General features: G+C 30.4%; 1 protein-coding gene and 1 pseudogene across 1 annotated transcript; both read left to right on the top strand.

The window, feature by feature from the left end:
- Positions 1-855: 855 nt before the first annotated feature.
- On the top strand, positions 856-1775 carry LOC124943659 (annotated as a pseudogene).
- Positions 1776-13681: 11906 nt separating this feature from the next.
- Positions 13682-15030, top strand: LOC124943657. The gene is made up of 2 exons (XM_047484135.1): positions 13682-13753; positions 14674-15030. The coding sequence occupies exons 1-2, from the start codon at positions 13682-13684 to the stop codon at positions 15028-15030; spliced, it is 429 nt and encodes a 142-aa protein (XP_047340091.1).
- The last annotated feature ends 536 nt before the right edge of the window (positions 15031-15566 follow it).

Raw genomic sequence — 15566 nt, 5'->3', positions numbered from 1 at the left:
TAAAAAATATAATAATAAGAGGTTTCTTTCCATTTTAAAACAAAAAAAACAATATATAAACCAATTATAATAATTTATTATTATATTTGTATATTTAACAGTAATTTTTATCCAAGAATACAATAGATTGAACCTATCTTTTAATTTTTAACAAAGGAAATATCTATTTGAAGAGTTAAATCTCAAGTCTTCAATTAAATATATTTTAAAAATCTAATAATAATAATAATAAGAGGTCCTTTAACTTTTTTAAAAACAAAATATTATGCTAAATCAATTTATACATAATTTATTATTATATTTCTATTATTTAATAATAATTTTGAGACAAGAATACAACACAATTGACTATATCTTTTAATTTTGTCAAAGAAAACAAAATATTCTGTTAAATCAATTTATATATAATTTATTATTATATTTATATTATTAACCATAATGGTTAATACATGAATACAATGGATTGAATCTATCTTTTAATTTTTGACAAAGAAATATCTTTGAAAAGTTAAATTTCAAATCATTAAAATAAAATACTATTTAAAAAATCTAATAATAATAATAAGAGGTACTTTAACTTTTTTAAAAACAAAAATATTATGTTAAACCAATTTATATATAATTTATTATTATATTTGTATTATTTACAATAATTTTTGACACAAGAATAAAATAGATTGAATCTAACTTTTTAATCGATCAAATCGAATAGAACAATGATCAAATCGATTAGAACAATAAATAAAAATTTACGTTTTAAAACATGTTCAAAGATCGACCTCATATATATTTATGATATATAACCGAAAAGAAAGAAACAAGATTCTTTGTAACTGATTGCTCTATTCCTCTCACATGAGAGAGGTAAAAAGGTAATTTTTTTGCCTTGTAATGATTATCCCTCCCTGTGAGAGCCATAAAAGTAAATCGATTACAGATGATTCAATCTAATAAAGAAATATAAAAAAAATATTTACTAATTAATCAATCAACTCAAGTGACAAGATTGCTTCATAAGAGACCAAAATACACAATATTCGATTTCCACATAAACCAAAATATTTTACTAAATGATAAGAGTGGTTCATAAGAGACCAAAATAACGTATTAATTCCCACCTAAAACGCTTTAGTTGAAGTGAGGTGTCTTTATAGTAAGATAATGCTAATATCTTTTATTACCAAAAAAAAAAACAAAAACCAAGAAATATATATATATAAATATTTAAAAAGCCCATTAGTTTAAAGATTCATAATGGGATTAAGAGCGGCTGGGCTGGACCCATTAACTTGAGAATCCATGTTTATCTTACTTTCTTTCCCTACACTTTTGAGATATCACAAATCGAAACCAGATAGCTTTGCTCTGACATCTGATTCTGACCATGGGAAGGCAGAAGGGAGCAGTTCATTTCGATGAAGGACCGCGATGATTTCGATCCAGAGCATCTTACAAGGATCCAGTTGCGATGTGGAGATGAGGGGAGTATCTCGTTAGAGAAAAGTGGATCGACATCGAAAAGGCGAAGATCATTCGCGAGAAACTCAGATGGTGTTATCGCATTGAGGGCGTCAATCATTACCAGAAGTGCCGTCATCTCGTCCAGCAATACCTGGATTCCACACGTGGAATCGGTTGGGGGGAAGGATCATCGCCCCCCTTCCTTCACGGTTCGTTGTACCACTTTTGTTTTCTTCTTTTTTTTTTTCTATGGTTTAATTTCATTCTAATTCTCTGTATCAGGTCCTAAGGTGGTAACTGAGGAAGCCGAATGAGTGCATTTCAGGTATTGTGCTTATTGATTACCGTTTATAATACTTTAGGTTTGTGGCTTCTTTATGTCTTGTGATTTCACTCTGTTACGATTGGGGGTGTTTAATTGCATACCTGTATTCAGGTTAGATTTGTGTTTTGTTTTGGCATACCAAGTAGTAAGCATGATGGTTTTCTATGTGTTTAGGGCTAGGCAACTATTCATTTACACATTAGAAAGTGTATTCTTTATGCCTTGAACACGCATACATGTAGAGGTGTCAAAATTATCACCATCTTATTGATGACAAATGGAGGATTCAACTTGATCTTTATAATAAATCTATCGATTTAGTGTTCCTACCTATTTTATGTAGTCCTTGACCAGAAAGATCCTGATCAAGAATCAGATAATAAGTTCTGCTAATGTGTATAGTGAATGGAGGTATCACAGAAAAAAACAAGAGAATGTGTCAACTTAAGCTGTTTAGCCTTGAATTCAAATAGACTAGGCCTTGTTTGATCCAGGGTAATTGAATAATCAAGTGGTTATTTCCAAATAACCTTGTCTGATGTAGGTTATTGAAAATCAGGTTCTCTGGGTCAAAAGACAGTAAGGGTATAAATATATAATGTTTTCTTTAAAACTAATAGAGGGTATTTTGGTTATTGATTAGTAGATTGTTGATTGGATAGTAGCGTATTTTGGTTATTGATTGGATAGGAGCGTGTTATTTGAAACTAATATCAATTAACCCACCCACATCAAACAAGTTTCAATTCATGTAGTAGCCTCAAACCTTTTCTTCTTCTTTTTTTTTGTGTGGAAAAGGCAAACCTTTTATTAATAGAATTCCCAATGTTTTTGCGAGAAACAGAATGGAAAGAAGAATAGGGTATCTTAACATTCTTAGATCCCACTAAATCAAACATAAACAAAACACAAAGATTTACAAGCCAGTGCAATCAATGCCCCATTCTTTACAAAGAAAGCCAAAAACATAGGGCTTGTTTTACGTGGTTTATTTGAATATAAACCAATATCTCATCGACAGTCACTTCCATCAAATCATTCCAATCATCAATTAAATACCACAAGACCCTTACTTTATCCTTTATAATATTTTAAAACGTTAAATACTAATAAACCACTTTTCTTTGACACATTAAAACAGATTATTTCTAAACAACCCCAGATTTGTGTAGAAGCCTCAAACTCCAAACTAAAACACTAGTAATGTAAAATGGAATTGACTGTTCTTTCTTTGTTTGGAAGGTGTCATTTTATCAACATTGTTATAGCTAAATTTAGGTAAAATCTATCTTACTATAGTATCATTAGGTTCAAAATCACACAACATGACAGTGATAGAAATCTGATGTTCATGCATTTGTAACTGTTGTATTGTAGCTAGTGTTCTGTGTTTAGTAACTGAAACATATTCCTTGAGTCAGTTTTCTCAATAACCATTAGATTTGTATTTAACATAGCCAACAATCTCTATTCTATAATCACTTTGATCTATGATATGACACCTCAATAGACAGTCCATCAGACTTCTTATCTCATGCCAACATATATCTTAGTCTTAGTATGCATAATTAGTGAATTCTAGTTGAAACTTAACACCTTCTGCTACTGGCTTTTTTAATTGGCTTCCTCTTGGGTACCATATTCTTTTTTAATTATTGTATTTCTATGCAACATCTTCTTTACAGTATTATTCTTGATATAAGAAAATTGCATTATGTTGGAACCATGATTGATCTTGGATTATTGGAAAAAATTAAGTTTGATATTTGGTTAAAAATATCAGAAATAAACTTTAATATTTTTTTTAGAAAAATCAGTAGTATTAAAATAAATGAAGGTTATTTTAGTATTGTAGTGAATGATTTGAATAAACTGCTTGAAGAAGGATGTTTGACTGAAGATAGGTAGATATCATATGAAATATTATGACTTTATTGGATAATCCCCATTTCTTCCTGATTTCTCATGTAGGCTTGGATCCTGATGTGAAATCAAATATTTGTTTCAAATAAAAATTCACTAGGGTAGCTCAAGTGGCTAAAAGGTTTAATGTTCGATTTCCACTAAGAATTTGCTCTAATTTGAATTAGGGTTATGTGAATTGCTCTAAGTGAATTAGGGTCATAACTGTGTAGATCATGCTTATCTTTCGAACAAACTCTGGTTTCAAGAATTAAAAAAAAATGTTTTCAATAAGTGAAGGAGGGTTTCTTTCTTTTGGGCATATAAAACATGGTTCAAAAAGAGAAGCTTTATATCATTATTATTAAGTACAAGTAAGAAGGAATGGCTAAAAATAATGCATGTTTATTATTCTTGCTTGCAGGTGATATGCAAAATCTCTCAGTGTGGCTTCTCTTTTCTCTTTATTTTTTCTTGGATACATTGGCTTTCATGTTTGAATTCTAAACAGGTAAATTTACTTGGAATTTGTAATATTTTCCAAAATTTGAAATAAGGTTTACCTTCATTCATAAATCAATTGTATAGTATCAGTAATTATTTTCCTTTACATATAGAGTTCATAATACTCCAACTTACATTCTCTTATTGCATTATACTTGAGATTAAAGATCTCAAGCCTTTGACTGTAACTTCAACTTCCTCTTCCTCGCACCGTCCTTCACATGAACAACCCATATTGAAATCGGAAAACATTTCTAAATGGTTTTCTCGATCTTGGAAACCATCAATTTCCCCCAACTTGAGCTCGCGCATAACAAAACGTGACACTATCGGAGTTTCCAAAAGTTGTAATATCGGTTGCTCCAATTTCATACTATACAAAAACTCTTCCTCAATTTGACGCATCTTCTTGTTCAATGATTCCTCTGTAATTGAATTCTCTATTTCAATTTTCTTTTTCTCGTAAGCACACGAAGCTTTCTCAGCTGTGTCAAAAGTTCCAAGCCACACTCTCTTTCTTTTAAGAGGATCTCGAATTTCTGCAGCAAATTTCCCAGTTTTTCTTTTCCTAACTCCTCGAACTTAATCGGTCTCTTCTTTCCATTTTCAGCTTCAGGAAGTTTAATCTCTTTAATGTCACGTTTTCGATTTTCAGCTCCAGGAAGTTAATCACTTTTAACGCAGCGTTTTTGTTCTTTCCTGTCGTAGTCGCTATCAGAATCAGTGGCGAATGGATCAGAGTAAATTATTCTTACTGTCCTAACGTTTTTCTCCGTAATCCTTTTGCTCAATCATTCTCTTTTCATGGTAACATATGAAAGATGAGAGGAATAAGATGAACGATTTAAACAAGAGCCAAAATTTGGAAATTTCTGATTCCAATATAATATTCCCCCGTTACCAATTCTTTTTTTTTAGATATTGTTAAATAATCTTTTGGTATCTCTGTGGATTATTCATCTGATTAGTTACTACTATTAAAGCGTGTTTGATGTCTTTTTTCCCTTATTTTTTATAACTTATTACTCTAAAATAAATAATTAAATATTTTATTTTTTAATATTATAATTATATTATTAATAAAGATATATATTATTAAAATTATATGTTATTTTATACAATCCAATAATAATATATATATTTTATTATTAAAATATTATATAATACCCCATATATGTATATATACTGTAGCAACTTACTTAAATTAAAGATACTAAATAAATAATGTAATGCAAACTATAATTCCATATAAAGGAAGGGTGATTATCAAATAAGGGTGCTTTTCTATTTTTAGTTTAGAGGGTTAGTTTCAATAATTACTATTGATTTAACTATTACAATTATAATAAAAATAATAATGCTTAATTTCTGTTCAATTGGATTCACTCCATTAGTGATTTGTAACTAGTATAATCTAGGGTTGTAAATGAGCTGCTCGTGAGTGGCTCGGTCAAAGTTCGATTCGAGTTCGGTCAAAATTGAATTCGAGTCGAGCTCAAGCCAGTTTGTTTAAGATTCAAGCCGAATTCGAGCTTAGGTAAACTCGCTTAATGTCTCGTCTTTTTCGAGTCAATCATATAATTTTATTTTTATTATATTTTACGTTTTAATCAAAATTTGAAACATACCGATAAAACTAACTATAGACTCTCCAAATATACTTATAAATTAAAAAATATATGTTATATAATACTTATAAGGAAATAAATAGATTTGATATTAAAAAAGCGATGAAATGCTCTAGACCCCCTCTATCTGTCTTATAGCTGCGTGAGAAAGGCTAACGAAGAGAGAGCCCTTCGAAAGTAGGTTTACTTATACAGGCTTGAGCAGCGGAAAAACTTCACCAAAAGCTTAATGACTTGGTGTGGCAGCGAGGCTCAAGTTGTGCGAGCTTTCGGGGCGCAAGTTGTAACATAGGGTTAAAAATCAAATTAAAATATAATTATAATGTAATATTATTTAATATATGTAATCTTAATTAATTATATTTTATAAAATATAAAATTATTTTTTTTCACTATAAAATATTTATCAAGACAAAATAATATTTATAAATTAAAAACTATATATTATATAATAATTAAGGGAATAAATAGATTTGATATTAATTTAATTACTAAAATATAATTTTTAAAAGTTAAATCAAAATATAATTATACTGTATATATTATTTAATATATTTTATAACATATATAATTATTTTTATTTCAATATAGAGTGTTTTATTATTTAAAATAAACACAATAGAGTCTAATATATTTTCAAGTTTATCTTAAATAATATACTACTTGAAAATATCATCTTTTAAACATGAATAAATCACTTACGTATTCTACGAAAATTTTACGCAAATCAATACGCCCATTCTTATATATATATATCTATATATATATATATATATATATATATATATATATTATATATATATATATAGATATATATATATATATATATATATATATATATATATATATATAATATATATATATGAATTTTTTTTTTGTATCTACATTATTGCTGAGTGCTGACTGGGCTTAAATCCTCCTAGGAAAAGAAATATTTCTTTTAAAATTGAAAAATGACATATTTTTTAGTTTTTTTTTTTCATTTTTATTCAATATTTTATTCTATAAATCTCAAAAGAAAGCTAAACTTATTTTGATACACTCGTTTCATCATAATTTTTCTTTTATTTTATTCAACCCACCCAAAATATTACCTTCATATTTTTTTAACGATAAAATTCAGCAAAGAGAATAACAATTAGACTGGAATAAATAAAATATTAAATAAAAAGAGAGAAAAAAAACAATGAGAAAATAAAAAACTAAATCAAAAGAGTTAGAAAAAGATAGAAGGTAGAGATTTGATTGAGTTTGTTTTAGATAATTTATATATAAATAATAACACTTGACTATAGACATAGACATGGTCACATGGACAACCAAAGATTAAGGTAAGTTAGGCCATGGAGTATGCCCTATTGGAAATCTAAGAGGCTAGGTTTATTTAATGTTAAAAAGAATAAATTATGTAATTCCTTTGAGATCCCAACTCTATATAGTCCAATAAGCCGATTTTAAAATAATTAAGAAATCCTATTTATATGAAAGTGAAAACACTATTTATATAAAAGAGAATATTGTTGTCTTGGTCTCTCTCCCTCTTCTAATATTTTAGAGATTTAGTTAACCTTGTTTTCCTTTAAGCAAAAAGCAATTCCATATTTCTTCATGTTTTTAAATTCTTATTTCATTTCAGTATTCACAAGTCTGTTATGACCGATCAAAATGCAACTTTAATTTATTATTATTAAATTATATTTGAATTAATAAAAAAATGAAATCCGTAAACATGATCGACCGATCCGTTTGTAACCCACTGTATTTCAACTATGTTATTTCACATGTCATAATCATTTCACATAAATCCTTATTATTTTCGATTTCAATATTTTATTATGATTTATTTCTTTATACGATTCACGATTTGCCGGAAACAAGCTTCGTAGTTCGCGAAAGTTCACTTTTCTTTGCTAGAAACTTACGATTCTTTGCTGAAAACAAGCTTCATAATTCGCCAAAAATGATACGCTTTAAACATTATTTGCACGAAATGAAAGATTTTGTTTTGTTTGAATGACTAACAAGGTTTTATTAATCTTGTAAATTGGTTATGTTTATAGTGAAACGCGCTTCACTTGAGAGCCTACAACAACTCTCAGGTGAAAGCGCGCTCTTAGGTGTGCACTTCACATGTCTTAATGCTTCACCTTAGAGCGTTAAAATACTTCACATGTCAATAAAATGTGAAATATTAGATGGCAAGTAAAACAATACTTTGTCATGGATAAGTAAAACAATATTTTTCATAAAAGAATGTTTAAATGATAATTATGTATGAATTATCGGACTTATTTGAAGATATTTCAAGATTGTCTAAAATGAAATTTTTAACTATTATAATAATAATATGAAATTAGACAAACTTAGAGTAAATGACAAATCTAGACATACATGTGTGATCGATTTTTTTACGTCGATAACAACAACTTGAATTATTTTTCTAGGATCTCTTTTAAAAAGATTTAAGTTGTGAAAAAAGAAAAGTCAAATGTGAGAAGAATTAATTTTAAGGTTTGAAAATTTTTAATTTATAAAGATGAGGCTTTGTAGACTCCATAACTTACAATCCCGTCGAATCTGGAAAAAGATTGGAATTTTAATGAGAATTATGTCATAGACTAACTTTAATTTTTTTTAAAATTTTAATTTACTCACCACTAGAGAGTCGCCACCTAATTTATAAAAATTAGAAAATTAAGAGATTTGATTTCGATGCTTGGTTACATGTGAGAAAGAACTAAAAGTACTATGTCCCACAATGTCCCGTAGGTCTCTACTTCAACAATTTTTGGCTTTTAGAAAATATTTATTATTACACTTTATATTTTAGACATTTTGAATTTTATATCCTAGAATGATAAACATTAATACTAAGAAAATATCTTATTAATGTTTGAGTAAAAAACATAAATTATTATATAAAACTATAAACAATCAATTTTCAAGAAATAACATTCAAAAATGTTTAGACGTAATAATAATCATATTAATCATTCTAATTAATTCAAGATATTAATTACTACATTAAAATACTAAATTATAATCAATTATGTATAAAAAAAATATGATATATATAAAGTTAATTTTAGAATGTTTGGAGTTCTAAAAGAAAAAAAATAACACTTAAATATGAAAACAAATCATGACCAAACTGGTCCTCAATTGAAGAATAAATTTTAGTTAACATAAAAAAATATTATTATTATTATTATTATTTTTTTTCAAATTTTGATTTTTTTTTCATTTTTAAGTAATTAATATAATAAATAAATAAATAAGAATAGAACTAAATAGCATAAGACCTGCACTGGACTGAGATTTCACAGACCAAACAGTGGGTGGATCTGAAATTTAGGCCTCTGTTTTCAATTTATTTATTTATTTGTTTTTCTTTAGTTTTTTTTTTTTTTTTTTTTTTTTCTGTACATTTCAAATAAATCAATGTTAGGCCCAAAATAATATAACTAAACATGTATATGTACTCAAAGCCCATTAGTGTGTTTTTTTTTAATTCGGCATGCGGATTTCAGATTTGACCCACGGGTTTGGAGCACCCATACATTTAGATAGTGGCCAACAACATGAAGAACATGGATCTTCATGCTTTTTTTCAAACAAAATAAAACGTAGAACCTAATAATTATTAAAAAAAAGAATGGTCGATCAGGTTAGGGTGGATTCCTAACCAAATCCTCAAATCATGGGCATATTTCTTTTTGAGTCACCCTTCTTTGAGCCTCAATTCAGGTGACTCCAAAATCAATCTCAAAATGTCAAACACAAACCACACACTTATACATGTTACACTAAGGACAAAAGATCTTTCATATCTAACAAATAAACTCAAAAGAAAAGTAAATTCTTGAACATTTATGCAAGTGTATAGGAACAAATATTTAGAATAAATAATCCGAAAGGTGCTTATAGTGTATTAGATTTAAAGGAATCTTACAGAAGACAAAGAACTTGAACAACTAACCCAAATCACTCCATTCTAGTTAACACTCCCACTCTCTGTCACTCCAAGAAGAAAAATTGAAAGAATAATGAGGTGTTCTTAAATCTGGATCTCCAGAGATTCAAGGGGCTCTATCTTCTACTAGGTCTTCTCGACATCAGAATATCTCGATTTCGCTGTCCGTCTTCTGCCTCTTTTGGTCGTCGGACATTGTTAAGAGAAGGCAGAGAGAATGAGAATCAGGCAAAAGAAAGGGAAAAAATCCCTTCGTCTTCCCTTTTTTTCAAACGTGTATAGACAATTATCCATGTTTTTAGGGTTTAGAATTTCAAAATGTAACATTGCTGTATTTAGGTCTTTAGACTTCAATGCTGATGAGCCTCTCATGTTTATTTGGTTTTGGACTTTTTTTTTTTATTTATTTATTCCTTTATAAATCAATGAGCTTGTAAAATAAAAATAATAAGATTAATATCAATCATATATAAATTTATTACATCTTATTTATGCATTTTTAAAATATCTTTAAAATAAAATAACAATAACATTAATAAGTATATTGATTATCTTAATCAACCTACCATTTATTATTTTGTACTTTATTTTATATTTTAACATCCAATATATTTTAAAAAAATAATATTGATAATAATAGAATAACTTTTTCAAATTTAATTGTTTTTATATATTATTTAAATACATTTTGGTCAATTAATTTTTATTTTTCTTAAAATACATAATAAATAATGATAATAATTTCTTTAATCTATTATTCACCTTAATTATTTGTTCGTAACACTTGGATTTTAGTTTTAAAATAATTCACAATTAATTATTTTAGGATCTAATTGATACAAAATTATTCCTTAAAATGATTTCTAATTCCAGTGCAATTAGCCTAGTACATGATTTTAGACAAATATTTTTATAGGTTCGGAATTATTTAAAAAAATAATTAAATTTGGGGAAACAAAAATGAATGTCTATAGAATGCCCCTCTTGGACAAAGTTTGGATGACAATTTTGGTATTAGTTAAACGCATGTCCAAGTTTGACTAATAGGCACTTCATTTGAATCTCCCAATTTTATTATTTTTCTCGGATTTATTTACTAAAAATAATTAAAAAATAAAGAGATAAAACCTGATAATTCCCATGTTCACGACATTTCCAACTCGATGCTCGTATAATGTTTGTTGGAGAATTCGAAATGCAAAAGCTATCCATTTAGTTCATCTAGAGACTTGACAACTATTGGTTGTGACCCGACCATGGCTTAATTTATCCTCTTGAACTAAGAATTAAAAAAATCTTATGATGTTTGACTTAACTTGTCCACTTTATCTAAGAAACGAAAACCTTACGTTTGACTTAATTTGTCCACTTAAACTAAGAAAGATCTTTTAGTTTGTCCACTTCAACTAAGTTATTCTATGTTTAGCATGTCCACTTAAGCTAAGAAACGAAACTCTTGCGCTTGACTTAGTTTTCCACTTAAACTAAGAATCCTAAAGTGTTTCTATTTTAACTAGACTATTACTTAGTTTGTTCACTTAAACTAAGAAAAGTCTTTTAGCTTGTCCACTTAAGCTAAATTATTCTAAATCTAGCTTGTTCACTTAAACTAAGAAACTTTAAATTACTTAGTTTGTCCACTTAAGCTAAATATAATGTGTTTAACTTAGTTTGTCCACTTAAGCTAAGTATCTTTTGTGTTTAGCTTGTCCACTTAAGCTAAAATATTATACGTTTGACTTAACTTGTTTACATAAGCTAAGAAACATAAATCTTCATCATTCAAAATAGTTTGTTCACTTAAACTAAGGCTTAACTTTCCCACTTAAGCTAAGTAACTAAAAACTTTTCCATTTTATATTTTAATAGAAATTTCCTAGCATAAAATGTTTCCGTATTTTTTATCACATGACTAGTTAACCACATTTGAGAAAAAAATATAGATCTTTTCAATCTTCTAGGTATTTGAGTGCCTCTACGTTCTCATGTTTTGTTGACGTTGGATTAAAACATCTTAAAGAAGCGGTTCAATACATTGTCTCTTTGACTATTCAAAAAGGGAGACCAATCGTAAGTGCATTTGTTCGACATAGTTTATCAATTACGAATTCAAACTCTAGTACGAATGATAATATCGATTTTCCTTGAAGGATCCTATATGCTTGAACATTAATATATGAAGTTCACGTCAAACTTAATTTTTCAACCATGTACCATGAGGTTATATCTCTTTTCTCTTCAGGAAGTTATGTACTTCAAACTTTAAGCTTTAATGTGTATTTCCTTATACATACTCGAGGTTTATCTGATAGAATCGATACACTCTTGTTATTGCCTTTAACAAATTTGACAAAAGTCTAGGTGAACAACAAGTGGTGATTTTAATATCTCAACTATTATGAGTGTCTTTTTCACCATTTCTTTTCCAATACCGGGGTATATATGATAGAATCAATACATTTTTGTTCTTGTATTTACCAATCCGGACAAGAGTCTAGGTTGAACAACAACTGTGATTTCAATATCTAAACCAACACAATCTTGTTTAATATAAGTTCTTGTATTTTCCAATTTTTTTGGAGACCTTGAGCTCTTATGCATAACCTCCTTTAGAGAAGAATTGCCTCTATTGGCAACAATGGTTTCGAGTTTGGGCATTTTAACTTTTTCACGAGCTTTTCCAACAAGGTTTTAGGCACTTCGTAAGACTTTCAAGTGAGTTCAATCGGTTGACCTTCATGCACCTCAATTAGATTCACTATATGAGTTGGTAGAGGCTTCGATTTGGCCTTTCGAGCTGAGATGATCTTATCGTCGATAAGTTTTTGAATCACACCTCTCAGTGAAAGGCAATAATTAGTCCCGTGCCCTTTAGTCTGGTGGTATTCACACCACTCATTTAGAAACCTCCCTAATATAGGCCTATCGGAATTCGGGATCTAGACCTGGATTAGGTTCATTTGCTTTAAAATTTATAGAGCTTCAGATAACATTCCAAAATCGTCAAACTTCCTGGGTGGCTTAGGTGTAAACGAAGTAGTTCTTTTAGACGGCGTGGGATAAGCTGGATGACGACTAACAAATGATCCCTGAAGGTGCCCTTTCCTAACATTCATGATTTCCGATGTTTCCATATCCCATGCATTGGCGATGTAGTTTACTTATGCCTTAGCCTTATTCTAATGAAAATGAGGATTGCCTTGGTATGAGATCATGCCTTCTATGTCTTCTTTCTTTAATGCATCGTCGTATCCCATTCCAAAAGTAATCAAGTTCTCCATGAAAGCATATTTATTGACCGACATGACTTTGGTGTATGCTATATTCATGTTAGCGTAGATCATATCCACTTGAGTTTGTTCATTTAGTAGTCCATCGATCAGTGAAGCCACAACCTTCCACCTATCAACCTACGATTCGAAAGTTTTACTTGGACCCTACTTAATACTCCTAAGTTTTCTCTCAGGCTTGTCCACCTTCAAGAACATACCGAACCGACTTATGAATACCTTGGCTAGATCTTCAATAGTCTGGTGTTGGGCTATGTATTGACGCAAATACCACTCAAGTACCATTTCTTTAAGACACTGAGGGAATAATTGCAATATTGTGGGCTCTCCGAGTTGTAATGGAAACATGTTCGTCAAGTACATGTTCATAAAGGCTGCTGGGTCTTTATTTCTGGCATACTTGGTAAGATGTGGTAATTTTAGTCTACGAGGGACCACGACCCTCTTAGCTGCCTCTAACCCAAATTTCCAACTTTCAGCTCTGTGTGCTGACTTTCCTTTAGTTAGGGCATCTATTTGTGCTTTCATTTTGATATGAGAAGAACTGATTTGCGCTAGTGCTTCGCTTTGACTGACTAAATGTATCGATGTTTCTGGGATGACTAGTGGTGATGCAGCTTGTGCTTCAGCAAGTGAAGTGATTTCCGTCTTCAAAGATTGTTTAGTGTTGGTATCCGTACTGCATCCTTGAGGCACGCCTGACACTACATACTATGTCTTTTTCGGTTCTTCAATCACAACTTTCTCCCCTTCTCGAATCTATTGAAGCCTTAATATCTCAAGAGAGGCTTTCTGAGCTTCCTCTTCATCTGTGGTATACCATGATTCTACTAGAACTCATCTTTGGGATCATGTGTCGTATGAGTGGCTGATACATTGGGCTCAAGTGGGTTAGTGGGTCTACTAGTAGCCCCAAATAAAGGGTTTGTTTGGCTAGTGGGTGTGTTCATTCCAAAAATCATTGTATCACTTTTCTATATTGTGATCTCTTTGTAAGTTGATAGAATATCTATCAGCAAGTATTGTGTGTGCTAAGAGTTCAGAAACAGGCAGTGTTTAAGACCTAGTTTCTGACTGGATTTTTGTAGAGGTGCTATTCAAATCAAATCTTCTAGTGGAATCCTTCGCGAGGTCGAGAAGAAGGGGTGACGTATGAGAGTTTGCTCCGAATATCCATAAACAAATTTTGTGTATTGTGTTCTTTACTTTCTGAATCTTCCAACCCTTTATCTGCCGCTTCAAGTTTAAACAAACACTTCCGCACTTGACTCCGTTCAAGAGTTTTTGAAGACTTGTGAAGAATAGAAACATATATTAACTTCTAACAGAGTTAATATCAACTGAAGTGTGTAAGCGTTCAACATAGTTAGACCCCGTCTCTATTGTTGTACCCGATCCTAACAAGTGGTATTAGAGAAGACTGATTCTATTCTCAAACATTCAAACATAATCATGTCTTCCTCCAACAAGCCCCCCATGTTCCGAAGTGAAGATTTCATTGATTGGAAGCTACGTATGCATGTGTATTTAGCCTCACAAGATGGCGACATGTGATATGTTATCACTAACGGTCTGATAAATATTGAAAAGGAAAGATGCGAGTGGACCAATGAAGACAAAAGGAAGAACAACCTTGATAACTTTGGAAAACACTCTTTGTATAAAACTCTCGACAAGAACATGTTCTCAAAGATTAGAGCATGTGCCACCGCCAAGGAAGTATGGGATAAGATCATTCAACTCAATGAGGGCAAAGAACAAACTAGAGAGAATAAGCTCATGGTTGCCACTCAAAAGCTCGATAACATCAAAATGCGCCTAGAGGAGTCGATGAACAAGTTTGAAGAACACTTCACCAACATTGTCATTGAACTTTCCACTCTGGGAAAGGTCTATGGCAACAAAGAAGTCATTGTCAAGATGTTGAAGGCTCTTCCTAGTGTTTGAGGCATCAATTCAACAGTGACGAGGGAGTCTAGAAACCTCCACAAGATGGAGCTGCACGACATATTTTCCGATCTGAAAGTCCATTAGTTTGAGATGAACTATAGGATTGAAGATGAGTCATCATCCTCAACCATGACTAAGGCGCTGGTGTCCGTTGTTGAGCCAGCTGTTCCATCATCCATTAAGTCAGCTGAGCAGTTCAGTGAAGATGCGATGTCTCTACTTGTCTAGAAGTTTGGCAAATATACGAGGAATAATCATTCTAACTCATCCTTCAATAATAACTCTAATGAATCTAAGGCTAACATACAGTGTTTTAATTGTGATACTCTAGGTCACTACAAGTCCGAATGCCGAAAGATAAGGAGAGACGACAAGAAGCCTACTGATCAGAAACATAAGGAGGATAATAAAACATCCAAGCATAAGAAGGATCAGAAGATGTTGATGGCTGAAGAGAGAAAAAGAAAATGGGCTAAAAGCGATTCAGACTCAAGCTCATCTAGCGACAACGATGATGAGGACATCAAATATTT

Source organism: Impatiens glandulifera, chromosome 6 (genome assembly GCF_907164915.1).
Source record: "Impatiens glandulifera chromosome 6, dImpGla2.1, whole genome shotgun sequence".
NCBI classification, from domain to species: Eukaryota; Viridiplantae; Streptophyta; class Magnoliopsida; order Ericales; family Balsaminaceae; genus Impatiens; species Impatiens glandulifera.
The sequence above is the reverse complement of the archived record's forward strand: the minus strand, read 5'-3'. Positions and strand labels throughout refer to the sequence as shown.